The sequence below is a fragment of the Parasteatoda tepidariorum genome, chromosome 7, assembly GCF_043381705.1.
Source record: "Parasteatoda tepidariorum isolate YZ-2023 chromosome 7, CAS_Ptep_4.0, whole genome shotgun sequence".
NCBI lineage: Eukaryota > Metazoa > Arthropoda > Arachnida > Araneae > Theridiidae > Parasteatoda > Parasteatoda tepidariorum.
In genome coordinates, this window is record NC_092210.1 from 6,200,161 (window position 1) to 6,213,392 (window position 13,232).

General features: G+C 28.9%; 1 protein-coding gene across 1 annotated transcript in view; it reads left to right on the top strand.

Annotated features, from left to right (window-relative positions):
* LOC107455176 (2-hydroxyacyl-CoA lyase) overlaps positions 1 to 13,232 on the top strand; it is a gene marked incomplete in the record, with an annotated part of 37,837 nt that overhangs the window by 20,709 nt on the left and 3,896 nt on the right. The window contains 4 exon segments of the mRNA XM_043039772.2: positions 948 to 1,001; positions 6,201 to 6,301; positions 6,931 to 7,089; positions 10,793 to 10,903. Coding sequence (XP_042895706.2) covers positions 948 to 1,001; positions 6,201 to 6,301; positions 6,931 to 7,089; positions 10,793 to 10,903 — 425 coding nt within the window.

Here is a 13,232-nt window from a genome sequence, read left to right on the forward strand (position 1 = left end):
GTTGGGAGTGCAGCATTGTCCAGAATGTCCACATACATCTCAGAGTTCATGTTTCCAACCACTGGAACTAACGGATACAGGCCAAACCACTAGAAACACCCCACACCATTATGCTTTGATCACCATAACAACCGGGTGTGCGGATACTTTTGGCCGGATATTGTATCTTGGAATTAAAACTTGTTTTTGTTAAAACTTAAAACCGCTTTATAATGAATGATACCCATAAATAAATAAATTTTATAATATGTATTAACATGATGCATAGCGTTTTTAAAAAGTGCTTAAAGGTGCTTATTTTTTATTTTCGTTTTTTAAAAGTCCTTAAAGGTTCTATTTTCATTGGGTGGTTTTAAAAAGTGCTTCATTTTCCCTTTCCGGAAATGAGAATTTTTTTGCCTTGTTGATTTTCGTCACGTATTATGCAAAAGCGTGCTTTTCACATTGTTCTATTCAACGTTTTCAGAATTCATTCAACAATCTATTTCGGCGTATTGTCGGTCCGTAGCGTATGAAAGCACCAATCATTTTACATGTTTGATGATATACTTGCAAGTCTGCATGTGAGTTTACTGAAGCGGGGCATGTGCGTCTACTGTGAGATTGCACTCTCATGTGCAACTCTGTTGCATTTTGCAAGATATTCTCAATTTCTGGCTTCATTTTCCACTCTCTGATATCGAACCGAAAAATTTCTTGATCATTTTATAATGGCTAATATAATCAAGAAAAGCGTTCTTTGTCAAAAACTAGTTATTTTATTATGATCATCTAAAGTCTTTGAAAACTATTTTGCATTTTGTTAATGTGTATGGTGCTTAAAAATATTTTTTAAGTGCTTCAAAAGTACTTAAAAGGTGCTTATTTTTTGTTGAAAGATTTGACTACGTACCCTGATTAAAAGTGTTGTAAAACTATTACTGTTTAAAAACAAATTATATTTTCAGAACATGATTGCAGACAAGACCATGCCTTTGAACTATTATGCTGCTTACAATGAGGTAAGAGATTTATTGCTTTTATTTTTTAAAGTTTTTGTGTTAATATTTTGTATAATTTTTTTTTAAAGAATTGAAAATAAGACTTCCTTTGAAGGATCCTATAATATTATAATTTATATTTTATTATTTGTCGCAGTTAATAGTTTTGATGTATATAGGAGTTACTGCTTTGGTTAAATCAACAACTGAAAATAATTTACTATTTTCATTACATGTTGAATAAGATACTTCTAATAATAACTTCTTATAAATAAAATTGTAAAAATAAAGAGACGATTATTACTGCTTAAACTTCTAATACCTTTATTTTATGTAACAAAACAGACTTTTTTCGGTGGATTTTTCAGTTTAATCAGTTTGAAGAAATTCCCAGTTTTTTATAATCCAAGCCCTTAATTTTCATAATCCTAGGCTTATATTTTTGAAACCCTTGCTGAAACTAAAGTTAAAAAATAACTGTACACATTAGAGATCCCAATTAATTATTAATGCAAAAGAAGAAGAAAAAAAGTCTGAAATCTGACAAACCACATATTGGATAGGTGAGACTGAAAAATGTCAAAACTTATTTGTTTGTGGATTTTTGACTGTGTTTTTAGAGGTAGCCCTTCAACTCCCTCTGTTTTCATTAGACAATCAAGTAATTTCTTTTTATTCTGCGTCCTTCAATACTGATTTATCATACAATGTCTTTCATTTCCTTGACTAACTATTAATTTCTGAACCTTTAGTTTTTACTTCCTTTTTAACAATGATTATCATAATATATATGTATATATACAGGGTTGCCACAGGCGACTAAAATGCGACTATTTGCTACTATTTTCATCCTTAGGCGACTATGGCGACTTTTTTTGCCTGAAAAGGCTAAAAAAGCAACTATTTTCAGGAATAGGCGACTATTAGGAGACTTTTTTTCTCTTAGCGAAGTTTTTTCGCATAAATGAACGTTACTTTTCAGAACGTTAAACGTTAAACGTTAAAAGAAAGCAAACTTTTATACAATTATTTATGTCTAAAAAGCCAAACATTTAAATTTCCATTAGATTTAATAAAGTATACTTGTTATTTTTTCTCTCCGAGGAGCAGTTTTGTTATTTTTAATTGTTTTTTTCCTTCTATTAACATTCATATTTTATTGTAATTCGACTCTTATTTAGGTACCGATTTTCTAAGATGTATACCTTTTTATATTTGTACGAAACTTTTTTGTACAAATATAAAAGGTATACATTTGGAATTGGAGCATAGATAGGACTGGGCGATAAATCGATGTATCGCGAAATATCGATTTAACGCATATATCGGTAGGCCGATGTAGTGACTTTCGTTTTAGGCGATGCATCAGAAATTTGATTTAAACAGCCGGAATAAGGCTACAATCACGGTTTAACTATTTAATATGCAAGGATCCTTGACTAGGCTAGCGCTGTTACCGCACTGACGAAGACGATTTTAATTTCGTCTTGCTGCAGAGATGTAGATAGCGTTTTGCTATAAAGATGATGTTAGTTTCGTGATGTTGAATGACGAAGAGCGAATTGAATCCCAGTTTCGTGCGAGGATCAGCGTTTTTATGTAGAACGCAATGCACAGTTTCTTTATGTCCATTTTTGTCTTTTGGATTTTACGTTTTTTGAAGATTATTTTCAATGGGACTCAAGTCATTTTTCAATTGTTGTGCATTTTATTTTGTCAGAAATAATTGTCAGGTTCTTTGTAAATTATTTTCAGTCAGACTTACCATCAGATATACCCATTTTTTTCTGTCTAGGTTTAACGATTCTTGGTTACTTGGTTTCCTACGGTTACTTTGCGATTGCTGCACAATCACTGTTATCTTAAATTTTCATTCTGAACTCAATAGATCAATGAAACGAAAATATAAATAAAATAAAAAAAGATTTTCTTTGATTTTTTTCCCTTATTGTTTTTCATTTTAAGCGATACAATTTAATAGGGGTATTTCGTATTTAACTTTTATAAAAAGTTCGTTTTTTTTAAAATGTAGGTAAGTATAATAATTTAATTATTGTTAAACCAATAAATGTCCAATCATTTTTAACTATAAAAAAATTACAACAAAGCTTACATTTATTTAGTTTGCTTTTATTTTTGATAAAATTAAAACGAAGTTTAAAAAATTAGTTAAAAAGAGAGCTATTAGTTAAAAAGAAAACGAAAAAAACAAAGAATTTTTTTTAATTAAATAAAGAGTTTAGTAATGTTTTGTCGCTTTTTTAATAATTTGATATTAGTACTTAATTTTTTTTTATTAAAATTCTTTCAATATTCGTTTGTTTTATAATTTGTTACATAGTCAGTATCATTTTTAAACAAATAAATCTTTAGTCGATTTTATTTTCAAAGAAAATAATAATAAAGTATTTCTTAAGTACAGAATTTGACTATTAGTTAATAATACCTTTTATTATTTTAAATAATTAAATAAAAAAGGGTCTAATGATGCTCCAAAAGCATGGTTTTTTTTTCCAACAAATAATTTTAAAAAAATGTTTTTTTCTAAAGTGAACATTTCTTTGGTTTGTTTTCCACTTTCGTTTTTTTTATTTTTCTTTTAATTTTCATTGCATGTATGTAAAATATTTTGTTACAGTATTATTATTTTTAAAACAATAAATCTTAAATTATTTTTAATTCAAGAAAAATGAAATAAAGCTTGGGGTCATAGTAGAATATGTTTAGAATTAATATTTTCTTTCGTAATAGATTTATTTCTTTTTTAATTTTTGATTGATTGAAAGATTTCCCATAGGTAATTTTTGATCATATGCTACATACATCACTTTAATGCAATGTCTAACTGACGATGTATCACAATTTAAAATTTCTGACATCACCCAGTCCTAGTCATAGTATTTTTCAATTAAGCTATAATTTTAGTTATTTGGCTACTATTTTTGATAGATTTTTGTTCCTGTTCAGGCAACTATTTTCATTGTTTTAGGCAACTATTTTTATTGTTTTAGGCAACTATTTTCATGCTTGAGGCTATTAAAAGCAACTATTTTGGTTCATTTTTTACTGTAGCAACTCTGTATATATAGTTTGTCTATGGTAAGAACTCCCCCCACTTCAAAGTCTAAGGCAGTCTGCTGCTATGGAAACAAGAATAGAGCATTTCAGGGAGGGTAGCTTCTGTTCATTCTTAGGCTGACACAGTAGATGGAGGAACAATATTCCATTTCTAAAGCCGATCTGAGCCAAAACAAGTCCTAAACAATGACCCCACACCCACTTGAAATTATACCTCATTACCATAGTCACCGCTACAGTTCCAGACGAATGACTAGGGGAATTCTTGCTTTAGACAAATTATATTAAAAGTGGTGTTTATAAAATGCTGTGTACATTTATGAAATATTGATATTCTTTTTTTTTTTTTTTCATACATGGCAAACTTTTAACTGTTTTCTAATGTAGCATTTATTACATATAAGCTTTCACTTTAATAGTGGATCTCAATTATAAACTCAAAGAATTTCAAATGGTTGTAATGAATTGATTTCTCTCAAACAAATGTTTGCATCATTCTTACTTTATTTATTTCAAATTTCAAGAATATTTTCTTTAATTAATTGATTCTCCTCTACACTGGAAATTCATTGCTTTATATAAATACAGATTCATCAATTTCAAAGTATTCTAGTGCTTTTCCTCTTTTTATATTCTGTTTCTTTTTTCCACCAGATTTAGCTTATTTGATTTTGTGATGGCATTTGAGATTGGTACATTAAAGTCATTTTCTGTTATTACTTTTAAATTGCCACTCAATCATTAATTAGTTGAAATAATCAATGGTCAATGAAATGAAATGACCTCATTGTTTGGTATTGATAACAAAATGTGTGTTTTTTTTTTATACAACCGTCGTTGTCGAACAGCCGACCTAATTTTGAGTTTACGACTACTTGAACACTGAATAACCTTTGATCTAATGAAAGGATTTTCATGTACTACAACTCAAATCTTAATGATTCGAGGTCTTGACCTCAAATACACTAATTAATTGGTGCAAAAGATATTAAGTAACAAAATCAGACATAAAAACACTTTCTCTTAATAAACATACCCATTTTCGACAAATTTGATTTCTGAGCCCTAATATATAAGGGGTATTTTTTTAAAAATTTTATAACAGTTGTTGAACAGCCAACCTAATTTTTGGGTTTACCACTACTAATGCTCAACTACGTAGCCTTGTAATTTTGAACCCAATTTAGAAGACAAGAGAACTCCTGGATCAAATATTTGGAAAATTTGCCTTCTTGGAGGACTTTTTGATAGAACTAACATGCGTTTGCATTACATGGAGAGGAAAACCACGAAAACCTCCCACGGTTAACCAGATATCAAGGGCATTCTAACCCATTATCCATCTACCACTGAGGATATTTCATGTTAACACTGTGGACAGTGCAAGCCGAATGTGGAATTCGTAACGATCGATTTGAACCCAGTTCACTTCATATCACACTCTATCGTCTGAGCCATCACGGCTCATTAAAATGTGTTTGTAATTTTCCTCTCTTTTCTTTTTTTTTTGCATCAGATCTAGTTTAGGCCTTTGTTTAAAATTATTTCTCTTAAATGCGTAATGGCTCTTGTGCCATTAAAGTTGGTATTCAATTATTAATTAGTTAATAAAAAACGAGTTTGAAATAAAGTTAAATGTTGCAGGTTAAGTTTGTTACAAAGTTGCTCCTAAATTAAATATTATGCTAAAAGAAATTCACTTATACCACTGTCAGACAAAGAAACAAATTTCAAGAGTAATTTTACTCTTATTTTAGTTTTTGAAGAAGAGGGAATTTAAGAATAGAGGAATTAATTTAGAAACAGAGATTAAGTTTCTAAGTTGTTGCAATTTTATAATATAAATTGCCAAATATATTTTAGATTATATTTTAACTAACACATAAATTATACTATAATGTAAACCTTGTAGAATTGTTGTCTGTATACTTGACCAAAAAACATTATTCCACATTATTTTAATTTTTTTTCTCACTACATATGGGTACTAATTGTTTTAAATTATTCAATAATCCTGCCTTGCTAATAAAACTTTTACTTTTGTACTTTGAATAGTTTCATAAAATATTTCAGTGCTGATAAATCTATTATTACAGTTCTTTGCTTTAAAGGTAAAAAATCTTTTCTTTTTTTAAAAATTAGATCCAGGCATTGATTCCTAAAGATGCTATTATTATCAATGAAGGTGCCAATACAATGGATATTGGAAGAACTATGCTGCCCAATGAGCTACCTCGTCACAGGTAAAAAGAATATCATTTGTCCATGCTTTTAAATGTAATGATGATCTTAATTATAATTCAATGATGCTCTTAATTATAATTCAATGCACAACTTTTTTAAGAAAATTATTATAGATGGACAGGAAATTTATTATAGATGACATGTTTTAGAATTTATTGATTCAATTACAGTAAAAATCTGTTGTAACAACAATCCATAAAAGCAGATGGAATTGTTGTTATAGCAAGACTGGTCTATAAATAACTGCATATATTTAAATATCAATAAATATTACAGGAGTGTAATAGCATACAATAGTTGAAGTCATTGATAAAACTAATATGTGATTCCAATTGTTTTTCAATATTTGTCAAGAAAAGAAATAAGGAGCCATTGCAAATAAGTCGTTTAAGTATTGTATTTTGATGATGACTTGTAACCATGATTTGTGTTTTGACAGTGAGAGTTATAAGCTTGGTTGTAATAGGGTATATATTGTAATATGCCATACCTAATTGTGTCAATTTACTGTTTTATTTACAAACCTATTATAATTTCTACTCTCATAGGAATTGGAATCTGTTGGATTATCATTGCTATTTTTATGGTTTGTAAAGTTCTTTGTGCAAATTTCGCTTTCTTTCGCCAGGTTGGATGCTGGAACATTTGGAACCATGGGACTTGGACTCGGTTCAACTATTGCTGCTGCCATCTATTGTCAGGAACATGCACCAGGAAAGCGTGTGATATGCGTTCAAGGGGACAGTGCATTTGGATTTGCGGGGTTAGAAATGGAAACTATATTCAGGTAATTAATTTACTGAATATTTCACATATTCCATATGAAACTTTATATATAACAAAAGTAAGAAACTTCTAAGGGAAGAATACTTATAAACCCATATCGCCGCACCGATACTATTTCACCGGTACCGGTACAAAGTTCTGGTACTATTTAGAGAGGTGAAACTTTAATGAACACATAACTAATTCTCACTCTATAATACATTTTTATACACCTATAAAGTCAGTTAAAAGGAGGAATGTTTTTTTAAATGAAAAAAAGAAGAAAAATATGTAATGCCTATATCATAGCAGTCTACTGAATTTTCTAGTAGACTACTGTATTTTGCTAGTTTTTCTTGGTCTACTGGTTTAATAAAATTTCTCCTGGTTTTTGTGCATTTTTGAGAATTCCCTAAAATTGAGTAAAAATTTTCTATTCAAAAAAATTTTCAAGTATTTTATTGCTTGTTTGAATGTTTAAATAAGTATTACTAATACATAATGAATCGTAATCAGTTTTTTTTTTCTTTGGTTCTAAAATTTTTAGCTTATTTTTATTCTGAGTTTCCTTCTTTAAATTAATTAAATCTTTAATGAATTCAATGTCTATTACTATTCAAAATTATGAGTAATCATAAATGGAAAATATTGCAAACCATTTATAGTTCATTAGTGTAATAAAGTTATTGTATTTTAATGACTTTAAAATTCCCTGTGTGTAGAATATTTGGTATATTATGCAACAGCTAAAATCAAATTTATATTATTTCGTAAAATCTACTGGACTTTTTTCCTTTCTATGTTGACTGTTAATAATATTTCCCAATGTTCTTAATGATAGTAATTTCTAAAATCTAACAGAGATGGCACTCTGTGCAGTAATGAAAAGAATTAATTGTATTCAGTTTCCTCTATGGCGCTGTACCATGAACATTGTTTTTGTGATTAAATATACTTTGTTAAAAGGCATTTCTAATGCTTTAAAGCCCTTAGATCATCCTATTTAATATTGGCACCAAACGTGGGGCTAAGAAAATGATAAAGGTGAGTGTATCTAATTTGAATTATGGATTCATTTGATGATTTAAAGAACAAAATAAAAACAATCTGCTCTTTAACAACTTGATAATAACAAAAACAAGGAATGATGTTCATGGTACAGTGCCGTAGAGAAAACTGAATACAATTAATCCTTCTACATTACTGCACTGAGCGCCATCTGTTTGTTGGATTTCAGAAATTATTATTATTAATATTGGCAGCTATGCTATATGCAAATAAGGATAGCTAAATTCTTTGCGGTAGTGGCATGTGACAGTGACGTCATATGGCAGTGATGCTACGATTGTGTTTGTATAGAGGTACCTCATTTACTCACTGAAGCATGTAGCGTAAGGACGTTTTGAAGCATCCTAGCTTTAATTTCTTTTTTTATCCATCGTTATATGTCTAGTCATAATAGTCTAGACTAGTGGTTCTAAATTTTTTTCAGTTATGGAATCTTAAATTATTGGTCTTCCTTTATCGGAGCTCCGAAACTTAATGTATAAAATTCTTCAATGGTGAACATATTAATAATTAAATACTGTTAATTATTTTTAAAAATATTTAATGGTAGAAATTTTATTAATTATTTTGAAAATTTTTAATCAATTAATAACAAATGAAATTTCTCATTGTATTATTTATCAATATTAATCTTTAAATTGTATTATATCTCAGACAGTTGAATTCACAAGTCTTGAGTGGCATCTAGTTAAGTTCTTAATTTGATGTCAGTGAATACATGAATNCCATTACTGAACCAGAGTACCTCAATATGTATTTGCATAGCATAAAATTTGCATAGCATTTATTGGGAAAATGGAAAACTGAAATATTTTATCGTTAGGCTCAAGCAGCGGGCGCACCTAGATCGATCGACGGGCGCCATGGTGCCCGCGGGCATAGGGTTGGGGACCCCTGTAAGTGGTTCTAAATTTTTTTCAGTTATGGAATCTTAAATGATCGGTCTTCCTTTATCGGAGCTCCGAGACTTAATGTATAAAATTCTTCAATGGTGAACATATTAATAATTAAATACTGTTAATTATTTTTAAAAATATTTAATGGTAGAAATTTTATAATTATTTTCAAAATGTTTAATCAATTAATAACAAATGAAACTTCTCATTGTATTATATATCAATATTAATCTTAAAATTGTGTTCTATCTCAGACAGTTGAATTCACAAGTCTTGAGTGGCATCTAGTTAAGTTCTTAATTTGATGTCAGTAAATGCATGAATTGGAAATCAACGAGGTGAAATATAGTTTTAGATAAAGTGAATACGAATGTTTTTTATTAATTTGCTTTCCTTTCTTCACAATCATTTAAATTAAATAATTTCATAAAAAGTAGTAAAAATAATAAATATTGGATAATTAATGAGATATCACTTTAATTAAAAGTTTCTAAAATCAAATTATTAAAATTAAGGCCTTACTTTTGGAACACTTGCAATCCTGACACGGAACCTTAGGCGATGCCACAAGATGGCAGATGGTTAGAAGATTTAAAACAGGCCAATCACAGGTTACTTATTGTTGAGACCTCATGGATTTGAAAAGTTGGATGTCCACTTTATGAAAACAGTTTATGGAGACAACAATAGTGGTTTGCTGACCTTGTGCAAAATGGCAACAATGCCAGTATAATTTTTCATTTTGTTTAAAAAAATCATTTTTAAAAAAAATCATATGCCACAAAAAATGACATTAACAGTGTTTTAGTGTTCATATCACATTTATAATTTTTTATTAAATTAGATGAAAATGTTTTTGAATCTGTTGTTAGTAAATCTAGTCAAAGGTGAGTTGTCATTGACAATTGTTCACAAAATTTATTTTATTTACTATTTTAAATGTAGTTCAAAAAATGTTAAATATTACACTGTCAATGTTCAATGTAACTAACATCCTTTATTATCCAACAGAAAATATAAACTACAATGAGAGAAGGCTTAATCAAAAATAATTTTATTAAAATAAACTTTTCTTTAAAAGAAAAATATACCTATTTTTTAAAAAGCTTATTTATCTGTATAGTTATGAAGAATTTTAAACGAGGCATAATCATTAAAATGTTTGGTACTTTTCCATTAGTCGGGCTTAAATGTCGTTAATTCTGAACCAAACGCAAGCCAAGTTACCAAGCGATGTGAATGATAAAACAGTCAACGGAATAAAAGACAAAAACGTTCAACTATAAACAAATATTTATTAATAGTATCAAAATAAGTTCAACTATAAAGATATATAATATTCTTCAGTTCTGGCTAAATCCCAAATTTTCATCGTTTTTTAAAACGAAAATTAAGATGGAAGAAAGAAAGGAATAAATGAATTCAGAGAATAGAGCATGTGGCCCCAAACTAACATTCCCCTTATAGCTGTAAGAAATTTGGCGGAATTCTACATTATTTGTCGATTTTTCGTTCTACATTATTTTCGATTCTACATTATTTGTCGAACGGAAAAGTACCAGTATTTTTTAAAAGTTTCTTTGTGAATCTCAGCTGTGATCTCATTATCTGATCTGAAGGTTTTTTTTAAAAAAAATCATACTTCATTTTATTTATATCACATTAAAAATAATTTGATTTTAAATAAATTTATTCTTTAAAGTTTGCTTATTATAATTGCCAAATGCGTATTGTAACCAAATGTTGAAATCTATGCTTTAGATATCAGCTTCCTGTGATAGTGATTATTTTCAACAACAATGGAATCTACGCTGGACTGGATGAAGAAAGCTTTCAGATGTTACGTGATGAAGATACTCCTCTTTCACTCAGGTGATGATGATGTTTTTGTTATTAAATTATAACTAATATAAGATTTAACAAAATGATGTTGAATTTTTTATATATATTCTTAGGTCTCGAACCCTGTGGCAAAATTTTTTCGAGTTACCTGCGATAAAACTCTCTATCGCTAATATCTTTCTGCAAGATACTTTTAATAATAACAAACATATATGTTACTCATTTAAAATAACAAAAGCACTGTGTTTAGTAAAAATAAAAACACTACATAAAATTTTTTTTAAATTATTGTAATAAATTTTTATTCTAATATTATGGGTGATATTCACTCATTTTGTTGGAGGAAAAACGCACTGCTTATTTCCTTCTTTGCATTTTGTAAATAATCATCACAATAAAAAAAAAATGTATTAAAAATCATGAAATCCATAGTAGTAATTGCCTAAAAAAAGATAGACGACAAAATCACGCAAATCGGACTCCTTAAAAAGCGGTTACTCAAATGCGTGTTTCATTTCCAGATTAGGTTGTTATAATAAATAATATAGTATAAAAAAACATCGGATTTAAAAACGATTGAGAAACTTATAGCAATAACAGACAAAGAAATCAATAGAATCACTGCCTTAAAAAAGTAAATATTCAAATGTATGTTTGAATTTTCCATAGTGTTTGAAATATATCGGGACATTTAAAAACCATGTGAAAATCAATATCAATAACTGCCAAAAGTACAATCGAAACATTACACCGAAAATGAGTTTATCTAAATGCATGCTTCAAATTTTATGTGTAAATTTCTGTAGAAAAGAAAACTAAAATTTTTTTACTTTTCAAAGGAAAAATTTTTCTGCAAGAATTATGTAACATTCTGCAACAATGTTGGTGTGATTCTGCCAGGGGGGTCTTGAACTGAAAAAATAGTGTGAATAAAAGTGAAAAATTTTTCGATCTTTTCAAGTGTGATGATATGGTTAAAATGAAAATTCAAAAATAAGAATTTTGTTTAGTACTAAATAGGGACTATATGTCATTGAAAAAAATAATGATGAGAACGTTATAATAAATTAAACTCTTTAGCTCATTGTTGACCCAGTGACAAGTTAAATCATCATTGCACTTTTATTATCGATTTAAATTTATGAGACAGTTAAATTTCATTCAGTATAAGCAGAATTTATTGTTGTTTATTTAGCAATGTGCGTAGCGCTATTAAAAAGTGTTTCAATTTTTGTTTTTCAAAAGGCCTTTTAGCTGTTTTCAAAAAGTGCTTAATTTTCCCTTTCCGAAAATGAGACTTTTTTTTCTTTATCATGTCGATTTTCACTGCATATAATGCATAAGTGTGGATTTCACATTGTTCTATTCAACGTTTTCACAATTCATTCAACCACAATCCATTTTCGTGTGCCATCTGTCCGTAACGTATGATAAAGCCAATCATGTTACATGTTTTATGAAATACTTGGGAGTGACTACTGAGCTGGGTTCGGTGAGATTCTTGCTCTCTCATTTGCAACTCTGCTGTATTTTGTGTTTGGTGGCTAATATAATCCAGAAAAGAGTTTTGTCAGAAACTAGCTAGTTTATCACATTCATGCAAAGTCTTTGAAAATCATTTCGCATTTTGTTAATGTATATAGTGCTTAAAAATATTTTTTGAGGGCTTAAAAATTACTTTAAAGGTGCTTATTTTTGTTCGAAGATTTGGCTATGCGTTCTGTTTAGTATACTTTACATTCTTATCAGGGGTCTGTTTAGAAAAAATTTGGGTCGGTTAACAGACCCTTCGCAAAATATCTTTTCATAATCCGGAATTTCGGATCCTTCACAAATTTGTTTATCTTCATTGTTTAGTTCATCGAATAAACCCTTCCCGAAGGGGTGGTGGAAAGAATGACAGTTAATAGAATAGTATGTAAAAAAAATTCGTTTCTGGCAATTTTTTAAATAAAATATTATAAATTTAAGAATTATTTAAGTTTACTTTATGCATAACACATTAAAAGTGCTTCATTACTAATTTTTGTTATTTAAAATATGTCAATTGAAATTATTAAAAATGTGAGTGATTTTGTTTCCATCATTCGTCCGAAATGAATATTCTGTGTTGAGAGCAGTATAGGCTAAATACCAAATACGAGGGTTGCTATTTATATTTCTGGCCTTGGCAACAGTAAGTGTTGCTAGGCGACCGCAGACGATTTTAATCGAAAGTTTGATATTTTTAAACATAAATTCAGCAGACGATTTACCATTATAGCTTCATTTGTGTTGTTGACAGTAAATTGAAAAGTTCTTCTCTTTCAAAAAATGGAATTGAATCGTGAACATTTTCGTGCCATTATTTTTCATAACT